General features: G+C 34.5%; 1 protein-coding gene across 1 annotated transcript; it reads left to right on the forward strand.

Annotated features, from left to right (window-relative positions):
* The first annotated feature begins 5,215 nt into the window (after window positions 1–5,215).
* Window positions 5,216–9,145, forward strand: LOC130015522 (uncharacterized). The gene is made up of 3 exons (XM_056105845.1): window positions 5,216–5,737; window positions 5,815–6,106; window positions 9,084–9,145. Exons 1-3 carry the CDS (start codon window positions 5,216–5,218, stop codon window positions 9,143–9,145), a joined length of 876 nt encoding a protein of 291 aa, XP_055961820.1.
* The last annotated feature ends 4,825 nt before the right edge of the window (window positions 9,146–13,970 follow it).

A 13,970-nucleotide genomic window follows, 5' to 3' on the forward strand; every position in this document is an offset into this window, starting at 1 on the left:
TGCTCTAGAAAATCCCATTCACCAACAATTTACTTTTTGCTACCAGAAACTGTAAATAAATTGATTTTCTGTTACTATATATTCCCAGCATTTTTATTTATTTAAGAACAACCTAAAACTTTTCCACCTCGCATTCCAAACTTTTAAAAAAATTTATCTTATAGCTCAATTTGTGTTTTATGCGTTATTTTCTATAAAATAATATTATTTTGGCCGTTTGAATAACCAAAACGATGTCGTATAAGACACTTAGGCTATTACACAAAATGAAAGGTTGGAAGGTATGATGCCACATTTACATTGTGGTTAAATCGAAAAAAATGCGAAAGATGATGATATTTTATGAAAATAACACTTTTTTATTGACTCAATCATAATTTTATAATCTATTTTTTGTTTAGTATTTCTTTATTGTTTATCTTTATTTAATTATAATAATAAAAAAAATTATCTCAATCTTTTGAGTATGAATGTCAATGTTTAAGACTAGATAGAAACATTTCAACCATAAAAATAGACATTTTTAAAACGATAATGAAGGTTTTTGGTTAAAAGTGTATATAATTTTTTTGTAATTTTTATATTTTTTTTAATACTTTGATCAAATTAATATGAAAAATTTATTTTATATTTCTTTATGGAATTGCTTTGTCTTTTTCATAGGAGTGTAGAAGAAATTTATTTTGCAATTTGTTTTTCAAAATTTGTTAAATGATTTACAAATAATACTGTGCATGTTCTTGCTCAAGCCTTCCGTTCTTCATTAGGTTAACAAAAACAATTTGTAACCTCTATAACTATTTATGATATGGCTTATTGAAAGTTCTTATATTAACAAAAAATAGATGTTTTTTATTTTGTATTTTTTTATAGTTGATGACTAATTTATTATTTAAATTACTTAAAGGACAAAAATATATTTTATTTTAATTAATTTTGTTTATTATTTTTACTTCTTGTTTGAATATGATTGATAAAATTTATAAAATTGTTGAACTAATCTATGAAATCTTTCAATCATAGTATATTTGATAAAACCACGATAATTTGGAATAATGATAGAGCCAATAATTTAATTTAGAGGGTGAAATCTTAGTTCAATATTTTGAATTTTTTAGATCAAACTTTACGGGGTTTGACTTGTTTTTTAAAACCAAGTGATATTTCATTTTATCCATTTTTTTAAAATCCTTCACCTTTTTTAAAATAAAAAAATAATTGTATCAAAGTTTTCTACATTGTAGAAGTCCCTTACGACATAGGTTGTACGAAAAAATTCTTTTATTTATATTTACGGATTTGTCTTTTTTGAGAAAATTATTTTTTCTAAGTAAGGCCACAATTGAAGTAGGGTGAACGTTTATCTTTCTGATCGTCAGTCATCAATTCATCGTTGATTCTTTTTTTTTTTGATAATTTTCATCGTCGATTCTTTGTCTATCATTTGTAATTGTATCTTTTTATTTATTTTATTTTTCAGCCACCGATTATTGTTCTTTTCTATATAGCTTTTTCTACTATTTAAAATGGTAAATGTAAAAAAATGATTAAGCATGCCAGAATCTCTCATATATAAAAAAAACAATATTAGAGCAATAGAGCCTAAGCTTCCTATAAGTTTAACTTAATTATTTTAATTCATTTGGAAGCCAGCTTATGATCAACAAAATTCTTTAAATTAATAAACTAATTCAAATGCTTACAAGGTTCCAACTCTTATTTTAGGGTATAATGTTGAAGTAGTGAACTTGTTGCATCAAGTGAACTTTTTCCCTTTAAGAAATTTTGTCAACTTTAGTACCAAAAGAATCCCTTTTTTTCCCTTATAAAAAATGGCTAGGTATAATAAATAATAAAAATAAATATAAATATGCAAACCCTAATCACTAAAAAATATCTATTCTTTTTTCCTTTTGTATTATAGTCCATTCTAATAAAACATAAATTATAGTATGATTTTGACAAGAATATTTCAATTATAATCAATTGCTTAATTTTTTCTAAAAAATGTTAAATTTTTTGATTAATTTTTATTTGTGATCAAACTTTTTAATTTCGCCAACTGTAATATAATTTCAAAAAGTATTTTTGATTGAAAAAAAAAATAGATTTGGTCATGAATACAATTTTTTTTTAGATATAAAAGTTTGCTATAATTGAAATGTAATTATCAAAATTTTGTCAAAATTAATATTTTAAAAACATTTTCATAAATATAAAGAATTGAAAAGGACGAATACTTTTAACTGATTAAGCCTATCCACAAATGAATCACATGGTACTTAGTTTAATCCTCAACTAATGTACACTAAGTGCCAAGAGCATCTATTAATTAATTGTCTAAATATATAAAATTCCATTAAGTTAAGTATAATTTTCTTTTTGTAGTTGAGATTTATTATTCTGCTAGCTTCTTCCCACATTAAGTGGGTTGACAAACACAAAAGTTGCACAATTTAAAACTTTTCTCCATAAAGGAGGAAAATTTTATCTTTTCTGTAAGATTATAATTGACCTAGAAAAGAAATCTGATGCCACCATTACTCTGTTAGCCAATGGGGATTTGCCATGTCAGCTGTAGTATTCTAAGTGTTTAGTCAACCAGCTAGGAGCGGAGAAAAACTCTCTCTAATATTTTTGTGCTCTCACTTCTCTCTAGAAAAAACTTCCATTTTCTCCATCTTTTTGAGGGTGGAAAGATCATCTTCTCTCCGCCCATATTACCAAATAGTATAGATTTACTCTTTATTTTAATAAATCTTTGTTAAAAATTTTAATTTTGAGTGGGGTTTTTTTGATTTTATCATGTTATAATAAATTTTAAGGTCTTTACCACCTCTTTTACTTTGATTTTTTAGATCTACAAAGAATTTTTAGTGTTTGATCGTTCTTCAAAGTCAAGTTTTTGTAGATCTAAAAGTTGGGAGGTTTGTGACTTTTAACTTTATAGATCTAGATGATGAAGATAGTTGGTTGGCAAAAATACTACGCTTCAACGGTTCAAGCGGATTTTCCGTTTCATCGAAAGAAGAAGGTCGAACTCCCCGTCCGATGGTTTATCGTTGTGTTAAGTTTGCGGGATCCATGATTAGACTTCTTTTTAATTTTGCTTGTATCACGTTTGTTGTCTTTTATTGGTTGCTTAATCTTGAAAGATCATATAAAAAATTATTGTCATATGACTTTCACTCTTGTATTGTTATATTCAAATAGATCTATCTTTGAAAAAAAACCAGCTAGGAGCTAACACCAAGCAATAGTACATGATGGAGTCTGCCTTCTGAACCGGTGAGTGAACCTGCAAAACAGGGTAGAAGCTAACCGGACGGTGGTTGTCCGATTAACTCTCCGATGCTAAAGTCAGTCTAGAGCTTTGAGCAACGTTTTTAGTATATGAATGTCATTGTGATTCTAGGCATACCTCGTGCTCCTTTTATAGTAGTCGAATATACCTAGTAGAGTTGTATTAGGCAAGTGAATCCTACTTTATAGGGATTCGGCAATATCGTAGAGATTCTCCTGATTTGTCGAGATCTACCTTAATCTGATAAGAATCCTATTTAGGAACGTCTTCCTAAATAGTCTTATCTTCCTAAAGTAGAGCTTATCTTTCCATATGTAGTGTTTGTGTCCGAATAGGACAATATTTCCATACTTAGTCGTTTACCCGAATCCCGGACCTGACGCGCTCTCGGCGGATCATGTGGGATTCGGTCTTTATTAGCGTGTTACCGAATCTTAGAGATTCGGCATCTCCTTCATACCTTTTCGGTCTTCAGGGGGAGTCCGGTGTCGCCTGAGAGTGGATCTCCTGCAACTCGGCTCCATTATACTTACAGTAGGATTCGGTATCCATCATTAGCCCCCCCGCAAGTGAGCAGAAGTAGTTTGGCATTTATGCCTTAGTGAATTTTAGCTCTTTTGGAGCTGAGTTCTTTTATACGGGCGAGTCGTTTTGTATTCCGGGCGAGTCGTTTCATATGTTTGTGGGTGACGTTTCTTCTTTAGTAAGATTCTGTGTTGCCACGTGTCGGCATTTAATGATTTCAACGGTTAATGATTCAAAAGCGTTTTGTATTTAATCTCTTTGCATTTCTTCTTTTCCCTCTTACTTACTTTTCGAATTTACTCTCATTTCTTGTAGCTTTTCCCTTTTCGTTCTTCGTTTGATCATTTGATTCTTCGTGACTTGTTTTCTCCAGATTTTTCAGGTATGTTTTCTTTCGTCGTTTGGATGTTAATATGGCTTTCTTCTTTGTGTATATTCTCCATGGTTTATATTCTGGAAATTCCTTTTCTGTACTTGGTGTTCTTCGATGTGTTCTTCAACGTGTTCTTCAATATATTTTTTTTGTTTGATCCTTATTCTGTGTTTATGTTTGTGATTTCCTGTTCTAGGATGCCTCTTAGTCGAGTGGAAGATGCATGCGCTGCTATGGCTTTTACCCGATCAAAGCTTCGTAGGGATGAAGTCTTAGATATCTATTTTAAGTATAGTTTTCCTTTCGATTATAGGGTAATATTACCCGGTGCCGATATGGCTGCGTCCGATTCTCCCGGATCTTCTTGTAGGGCGGTTCTCTTCGAAGAGCAATTTGTTGCTGGTCTTAGGTTTCCTTTAGATTCATTTTTAGTAGAAGTGTGTAGGGATTTAAAGGTTGCTCTGGGGCAACTTTACCCTGGTACTATTAAAGTAGTGCTCGCCTTTTCGGAGGCGTGTAGGCTCCGGGGCTGTGCCCCTTCTCTCAAAGTGTTATATCATTTTGTAGACTTTAGGAAGTGTGATGGCTGCTTCGTTTTCGCCCTTGGCAGAGAAGGGCAATCTCGTATTTATCTTCCTTGCCTAACCAGTCGCTGGCGAAGGCGTTTCTTTATTGTCTACCATAAATTTGCTTTTCTTCATTTTTTGGATGGTTTTTCTTCTCATCAAGTTCGGAGCTGTTCTTCTCCTTTAAGTTTATCCGAGTCAAAACTTGCTTTCGACATATCTTCCTGTAGTATTGAATCGCGTCCCATTTTAGATGTCTTGGTCAATAGTCATCTTCGGCGTCGATGGTTTCCTTTGGAGGATCCTCCTCGAGGCTTGGCGGATCTTTGCTACTCTTTTGTTCAAGGTATATTAGTTTGCTTAAGTTCTTTTTAATGTTTCTTTTGTAGGATGTCTTCTTCTTCTGACGATTTCCTTTCCGGATTTCAAGTAGATTTGGACGTTCCGATGGGTGGTCCCGACGTTCCTATTGCCCACATTATTCCTGGCGACATTGACGTGGATGGGGCTCCTGTTGATATTCCCATGGCTCCCGCCGAGATAGCGTTGCCTGAGATTATTGTTGTAGATGATGATGAATCGGCTGATCCAGTAGGTGACGAGGCGGTTCCGTCACTACTTCCCCCTCTAGCATCATTTATCGTCTCGGGGGGAGTTGGGGGTGCGGCTTCAGAGGGGCCGGTTGTTGCTGATTCGGGAGAGATTTCTCTAGGTCGAGACCTGGATTCTCCGTCTAGGAAAAGACGTCGAGTTGGCGAGGGTTCTCCAACGAGGGAGAGTTTTCCTGGAAGCTCTTCTTCTGCTCCAGACTTGGTTCAGTGGGTCGAAGGTCAGGATCCTGCCAGTTTGCTGAATCCTAGAGTGCTAGCGGAATATATCCGGACTTTGGCGATTCCTGCTGATGTTACGTGGTTTTGTGGTAGGCCGGGTCAAGAGCTTTCCGATCTGGCTTGTTTTCATGGTTTCTCTGTAAGTGCTCTTTCTTGAGTATAATATGTTTTTTGTATTCAGTTGTTTTCTTATTTGTTTATTTCTAGTGTGTGTAGGCTCTTCAATCTGTTCTGGTATTGAACGACCGCCGACAGTGTGCCGAGGAGGAGGTCGAGCGTCTGTCTTCTCTTTTGGCGACTTCCGAGTCTGAAAGGGCGAAATTGAAGGCCTCTTTGGAAGAGCATGATTCCCTTCTGGCGCAGCTCAAGGCGCAGGATGCGATTAATGATCGCCAAGTGAAAGTGATCGAGAAAAAGACCGATGACTTGACTCAAGAGATTGAGGAGCTCATTCGGATCAATTCCCTTGTTGGTGGGGAGAGGGACCATCTGAGATCGGAGGTTGAAGGTCTTCACATCCGTCTGCTAGATACGAAGGCTTTTTACTCTGCTTTGATAAGCGAGTATCGCCTTGCGATTGGGAAGAAGCTTCTAGAGCAGAATCCTAATATTGATCTTTCAGGGGTTAACGGGTTGGATCCCCAGGCCATCGCCCGTGATCTCCTCGCCAAGATGTCTAAAGACCGCGTCTAGTAGTTTTTCTTTTGATTGTATTTGCTGATGTATTAATTTTGCTTTTTTGTAATTCACAATTTATGAATATATTTTCTGTGTTTCTTCGAAATGTGCTTTCGCCTTATTTTTATGTACTTGACTTGCTTCGAGGGTTATTCTAAACCCTGTTCTTTGCTTTTTATAGAGTTAATCTAAACTCTTTTTATTTTTGTTTTTGTTGAGTTAATCTAAACTCTTTGTCGGCGATTTGCCTTTTCTGAGTTAATTTAAACTCATTTTTTAGCCTTTTGTGGCGATTTGCCTGGTTCGGCGATTTTGCTTTGAGTTAATTTATACTCATTTTCTTGGCTCTTAGCCTTTCTTGAATTTGATCTTTATTTTTTCTTCTTTCATCTTTGATTTAATCGTTCGTGGCTGTTCTTGATTTTCATTTCTTTATTGGTTCGTCTGGCTGATCAAATAGCAGCAAAATTGAACTTTTATTGATAAAAAGATGGCATACAAAAAATTAAAGATAGATTTGACGCCATCTGGTAAGACGTAAAGTCGTTACTGATGATGGGTCTTTTTTCGTTCCTATTCTTCCTTCTTTTCGGTTTTGTTTTCTTGGAGATCCACCACTGACTCGTCATAGCACTTCTTGGCTATTCCTTGGTCTCCTCTCAGCGTCACTACTCCCTTTTCAGTTGGTACCTTCATTGCCAGCGCTCTGATGCTGGTTACTGCTGCCGAATCATGGAGGAAAGGTCTTCCTAGGATGGCATTATATGTCAATTCCATGTCTACTATGTTAAATAGTGACATGATTTTCTTGTTTATTCCTCTTTCTGGGCCGATTATTACTTCCAAGGTGACTGCTCCCAGCGGGGTGATGGAGGGGCCACCGAGTCCTGATAGCGGAATTGGGACTCGGCGTAGCCTTGACGCTGTTCCTCCCAACATTTTGTATGCTGCGTTTTTCATGAGGTTTACTGCGCTTCCTTCGTCGATAAGGATCCGCTCCATGTTCCAATTTTCAATGATAGTGGTCACTACCAAAGCATCGTTGTGAGGTGCTTTGACGTGTTCATAGTCTTCTACATCGAAGATCACTGGCGGCATGTGAGTTTCTCGTATGTTCATTACTTCCTTCTTCTGCTTCCTCCTGATCGTGGAGCTGCTATGTCCTCCTCCGTTAATCATGTGTATGGTTCCCAGAATTTTGGATGGGCGCTCGTCTTCCTTTTCTTTCGGCTTGTCTTCTCTGTTTCTTTTTTCTCCCTTGTCATTGCTCTTCTCCTTTCGGGCCACAAATTTCCTCAGCTCGCCTGTGTCGATCATTCTTTCGATCTCGACCTTCAAGTCTCTGCAGCTATCCGTTTCATGTCCGTAATCGTCGTGAAATTTGCAGTACTTTCTGGTGTCTCTTACTTCTGCTTTCATTTTTGGTGGCCATACCACGTTTTTGACGTTTTCTTTGATCCACATGAGGACATTAGTTCGGCTGGTGTTTAGCGGAGTGAAGTTATTCTCGTCATCTCTGGGATCATATCTCGATTCATATCTTGTCTGGGGGGCGAATCGTCTACTCTCTTCGGGTCTTCCTCTCCTGTCATCAGGTTTGGACTTGGTTTTTTCTCTGGATCTCTCTTTTGATTCTTTTCCTTTTGCTTCCTTTCCGCGAATCGCCCTTCGCCCTTCGTCTAACTCGAAGTATTTCTGAGCTATGCCCATTAAGTTCGAGAAAGTTGTGGGTTTATTGACTAGCAGCTTGTCCACCAGCTTTCCGAATCGCGTCCCGTCTCGCAATGCTTCTGTCGCCATGTCGACGTTCAGGTTGTCTATCTTCATAGCTTGCTTGTTGAATCGTTCGATGTAGCTTCGCAGGGTTTCTCCTTCTTCTTGGATACAGGCTCTTAGGATACTGGTAGTGGTTTTAGCTGGGATGTTTGTGAGATATCTGTTGAGGAATTCTGTTGAAAGCGAAGCGAAGCTTTTGATCGAGCCTGGTTTTAATTTGTTATACCATCTCTGGGCTGTGCCCGTGAGCGTGGTAGGGAAAACCCTGCAGAGGATGGCGTCTGATACGCTGAGTAGCCCCATGGTCGCTGTGAACCTAGAGGTATGGTCTCGGGGGTCTCCTTCCCCATTGAAAATTGGCAAGGTCGGCAGCTTCATGCTGTGCGGGATGGTTTCCTCCATGATCTCGGGCGAGAGGGGTGATCCTTTCAATCTGAGGTCGTCTATATCCAATTCTTCAGATTTTAGTTTTTTGAGCGCTTTGGCGATCTTCTCTTCTAAATCTTCTTCCACCACATATGTGGCTTTGCTTTTTTGGGGTGTCTCTGACGATTCGCCCTCTCCTTCTTGGTGGTTTTCTTATTTTGCTCTTTCCCTGCATCTCTTTCTTGTCGCTTACTCCTTGGCGGGGCGTCTTCTTTTTCCTTCTCCCTTCGTTCGTCTCTTTTCGTATTCAGACCGCTTCGGGCGTCCTCCTGGTTGTGCTCATTTCTGGGTGCTTCCGGCGATTCCTCGTTAGATTTTTCTCTGTCAGGACTTTCCTCGTCGCTGGTTTTATTTTCTCGCTGGTTTCTTGCTTCGTTCCTTTCTTCGTTTCCTCTGGTCCGGGGTTCCTTGTTTTTGTTGTTTTCTGCCCTTGTCTCTCGTCGGCATGGGTTTGCATTTTCTGTTCTTTCCCTTCTTCTGGGAGCTGTAGGGCTGAAGTTTTCCCTTAGCATTTTCATAGTTTCTTCGTGCCTGTCGTTTGTTCTTTTGGCTTCACTAGCCAATCTGTCAAGATTTGCCTGTACAGATTCTAGTATCTTTTTCAGCATTTCGCTGTGTGGATCTTGTGCCGCTGCATTTGGTGTTTGTTCTTCAGTGCTTAGGTTGAAAGCAATTGGGTTGCTTCCCCTTATCGGATTAGTCTGGTACTGAGGTGTTGAGAAGGAGGGTCCTCCGGTGTTGCTTTTTTCCCCGGAGTTGTGGAGCCCGTCTTCCGTCACGTTGATTATCTCCGGAGTGTTTTTTGGGTCCATTGGCTGTTTGTCTTTCAGGTTTACTCTTTCAGAAGTCATCTTCTTCAATGAGATTTGTTTTTTGAGTTCAGAAAAGCTCCTTCTTTTGAAGTTTAGTTAAGCTTTTCCCACAGACGGCGCCAATTGATGGAGTTTGCCTTCTGAACCGGTGAGTGAACCTGCAAAACAGGGTAGAAGCTAACCGGACGGTGGTTGTCCGATTAACTCTCCGATGCTAAAGTCAGTCTAGAGCTTTGAGCAACGTTTTTAGTATATGAATGTCATTGTGATTCTAGGCATACCTCGTGCTCCTTTTATAGTAGTCGAATATACCTAGTAGAGTTGTATTAGGCAAGTGAATCCTACTTTATAGGGATTCAGCAATATCGTAGAGATTCTCCTGATTTGTCGAGATCTACCTTAATCTGATAAGAATCCTATTTAGGAACGTCTTCCTAAATAGTCTTATCTTCCTAAAGTAGAGCTTATCTTTCCATATGTAGTGTTTGTGTCCGAATAGGACAATATTTCCATACTTAGTCGTTTACCCGAATCTCGGACCTGACGCGCTCTCGGCGGATCATGTGGGATTCGGTCTTTATTAGCGTGTTACCGAATCTTAGAGATTCGGCATCTCCTTCATACCTTTTCGGTCTTCAGGGGGAGTCCGGTGTCGCCTGAGAGTGGATCTCCTGCAACTCGGCTCCATTATACTTACAGTAGGATTCGGTATCCATCAGTACAGGATTGTTTAAATTTAATTGAATGTTTTAAATTTTAGGGATAATTATTTTTTCCTAATCATAATTTTCGTGTGTAGACTGAATTTACCTAAAAATCTCTCTTTACCTTATTGTGATATAGAGTATAAATCTTCCAAAAATATATTCAAAAGATAATTTTGGTAGTCTTAATTTATCAATTTTAAAAAAGTCTAATTAGTAAAAAATAATACATAACTCAATATATTTTTTTATATAATAAATTAGTTAATTTATATTTAATATTTTATAACATTTTCAAGTAAATACCGATTAGATCATTACACTATCACTATTTTTAGTTTTACTTTGTGAGATAGAATAGAACAAAAGGTTTAATAACAATACTAAATCACAAATTTTAGCGTGTTTGTAAATTTAACATGAATTTTTAATTTTGACAAATCAATATATTAACTTTTGATTTTTTGTAATTTTAATACCAATCAATTTTTGTCAGAAAAATACTGATGTGGATGCCAAAATAGTGATTATACTGGTGTACAAATCAGTACTTTTTTGACGGAAAATTACTCGGTGTTAGAATTGCAAAAAACTGATAGTTCATGTTTAATATTTTAAAATTAAAAGTTCGTGTTAAATTTGCAAACCACGCTAAACTTTGTGATTTTTTATGCTAATAAACCTAAAGTAAATGATTTTATTTGAATCCTTCATCAAGCTTATTTTTCTGTTAAATTTCACATCAATATATTCTCTTGCATATCTTAATTACCCCTGAATTAGGTGTCGGAGATAATTGCTCTAATTTTTCAAAAATGAGAATAAAGCACAAAAGCATAATTTTTTTAGGGTAGAATGCTGTCTTTCACTTATTGACTACACATTTGTGAACCTTACTTGAAATAGCTTAGGTTTTATTTACCCTATATATCCTAAGTTTTTAAAATGCATATAAACTAATTAGTGATTGTAGATTAAAGAAGTGATTAGAGTAATGATGAAGGTTTGTGCATGGATAATTTAATATTTTGATAATTAATTTTACAGGCTGTAAAGGATTCTTAAAAGAGCTACCAAGAAGAAAAATACAAAATTTAAATTCTTGAAGCATAATATGTGGGATTTTGTGAGGAGGAATAGCCGGTGACGGAACCAGATTTTTTTTAGCCCGAATTAAATAACATATAATTAATAATAAATATTTAAATAATGTATAGATTTTTTAGAAAACAAATAGTATATATTTTTTCCGTTTCATAAAGATAAAAAAATAAGCACTTTTTTATCCCATTAAAGATAGAATTTTTTTTTTTGATTATTTAAAATAAAATTATCAAACAACCCTCATAATTTTATTGCATGAACATTAAATGTAGTAGTTTCATAAAGGACATTGTTGGAATATTTAAACATACCAATCATAATTAACGAGTTTCTTAATTCTTACAAAACCACTACTTTTTCTATCTTTACGGGACAGAGAGAGTATTAAAGTAGACTTTTATGTTAGTTTCGATCACGACAAGACAATTATATTCTTCGCGTCTACATAGCTTGAAAACGTTGTAGAATGAACTCGTCATCAACCTAATATGAGTAAAAAATATTAAACTTACAAGAATTATGAGTGTAATAATAATAAAAAATAATATATTAAAAAAATTATTAACCTCGAAAAATATTTTAATATGGTAACGATGAGAATATATCTAATCGATCACTTATAAAATTTTATTAATTATAATAATAAAATATTAACATTAACTACTCGTAATTTATTTAGAATCTTAATAACTAAAGTTAAACTACCTTGATATTATTATTTATAGTTAATTTAGAATACAATTATGATTGTCCGAACTATATTTTGAAAATTTGAATCCATCTAAAATATCTTAATACGCTAGGGTAAGTGTTTAAAAGATATTAATTTTTAGAGAAAAAAATAAAAATATTCCAAAATAAATCAAATATTATTCAAATAGGTAAAACCCAAATTCTTTACTTTCATGACAAAATAAGGAGAAAATTTACATTTTCTAGCCAACTAAATAATAGACACGTGACACACTTAAAGTAAAACGTGATAAACAGCTGTCAAACGGTTGTAATAACACGTCAAAACACGCCAGTAACGCGTTTGACACGCATGTCAGAAAAGCGTGACAGTTACGCGTCAGCACGTGTTAGCGTATCTGAATTATTTAAAGAAGTCCCATTTATGTATTTTTTTATGTATCAATAATGTATCAAAACATGTTTGCAACTCAATTTTAGTTTTTATGATTTTATTTGGTTAATCAATCAACCAATTTCACTAATTAGACAATTGTACTGAATTTTTATTATTGGATGAATCTATTTTAAGTCTCTAAGAACTCATAAACTTGGATTAGTTGGAGATGCGGTTTTGTCATATTGGATTCTTTAAATAGGGATATTTGAATTACTTTTGTTCATTGAAAATAACGTCAATGTATTTACAATGTATCAGTCTCTTCAAAATTTATTCGTCGAAAGTAATTATTATGAGTTGGAGACTGATTCTAGAAGTTATAATAAATTGGGAATTTATGATGTATCAGTGATGTATCAATGTTGTATATATAGTGTATCCTTGATGTATCTAATATGTATATATAAAAACTGAACCAATTTAAATTTTAGTTAGAAATAGCTAAAAGTTTAAAACAAATCAAGCAATAGGTTGTTAATACATCATATGATTTTAAAAATTATAGTATATGGTGTATCTATAAAATTGAATTTTGTTAAAATAATAAAAAAGATAAAAATATGCATTTACGATGTATGTGTATCTATGATGTATCAACGATTTATCTACAATGTATCAAGTCTTATTTGTATATGATCCATAATCAATTCATTAAATTAAACAAGTTATACAGGTTGACATGATTTACTTACTACGATACAATTAATAAACGAGTTGTTATGTGTTGATTCTAATCATATTATCTAAACAGATCTACATGACACGAACATTACTCGTCAATCTGCTTTCACACGCTTAGTTAGCTAGTTAAGAAAAGGCTGAACTAAAAAGAATAAAAGTAGGCAATTACATGAAAAACGTCGTGATGAGCATAAGATACTGTGGGCGATGGAGGATTGGAAAAGCATGCATGCATGGAAATAGAGTTTTGGAATGTTGAGTAATTGATGGATTGGACAAGTGATGAAATAAATATATATAAAAAAGGAAAGCAAACGTAATTCATCGATCTAGAAAGGAAAAAAGTGGGCATGCATCTTCTAAAATCTGCCAATTATTTAATGGGGAATATGTATAGAAGTTGATGTTTGGTTGCTCACTTTATATTATTGATATTTGATAACATTGTCATCTCTATCACTATCCCAAATTCCGAATCAATTCTCATTTTGATTCCTCTCACATTCTTCAACTAGTTCTTAATTTCATTTCCACGGTTGCTTTGCTTACAACTATTCAAGAAAAAGTATTCGGAATGATAATACTGTCCACAAATATTCTCTTATCTGTATATTTAATTTTTTCGAATTCTTTTTTCTTTTCCTTTTTTATATCTTCGATCATCATGAATTATATAGCAAAAAGTAAACATGCAGACCATTTAAATCCGATTTTCAGTTCGGTTTTGGAGATATCCAGGATCCGCGCTCACCTCTAGTGTTGATGCATGTTTCTTTATAGATTTATTTTATCTTCCTTAATGATAACTAATTTTATATTTTTTTTTTGAAAAATTTATTTAGTATTTTTTTGAAAAATGTATTTTATCATTCTTCATGAAAGTTAAAAATAATTTAATATGGCTTAGTAAATATTTATACTTGAAAATTTATAACTATTGGCTATTACTTCATCGAGTACCGTAATTTAATACTTGTTCATATTCTGTAATTTTGATGGAGTGCCAAAAGTTACTAATCTGTCGAGTGTCCTTGGAATATCCTGTAATTAGAACTCCAT

The sequence above is a fragment of the Mercurialis annua genome, linkage group LG5 (assembly GCF_937616625.2).
Source record: "Mercurialis annua linkage group LG5, ddMerAnnu1.2, whole genome shotgun sequence".
Taxonomy (NCBI): Eukaryota; Viridiplantae; Streptophyta; class Magnoliopsida; order Malpighiales; family Euphorbiaceae; genus Mercurialis; species Mercurialis annua.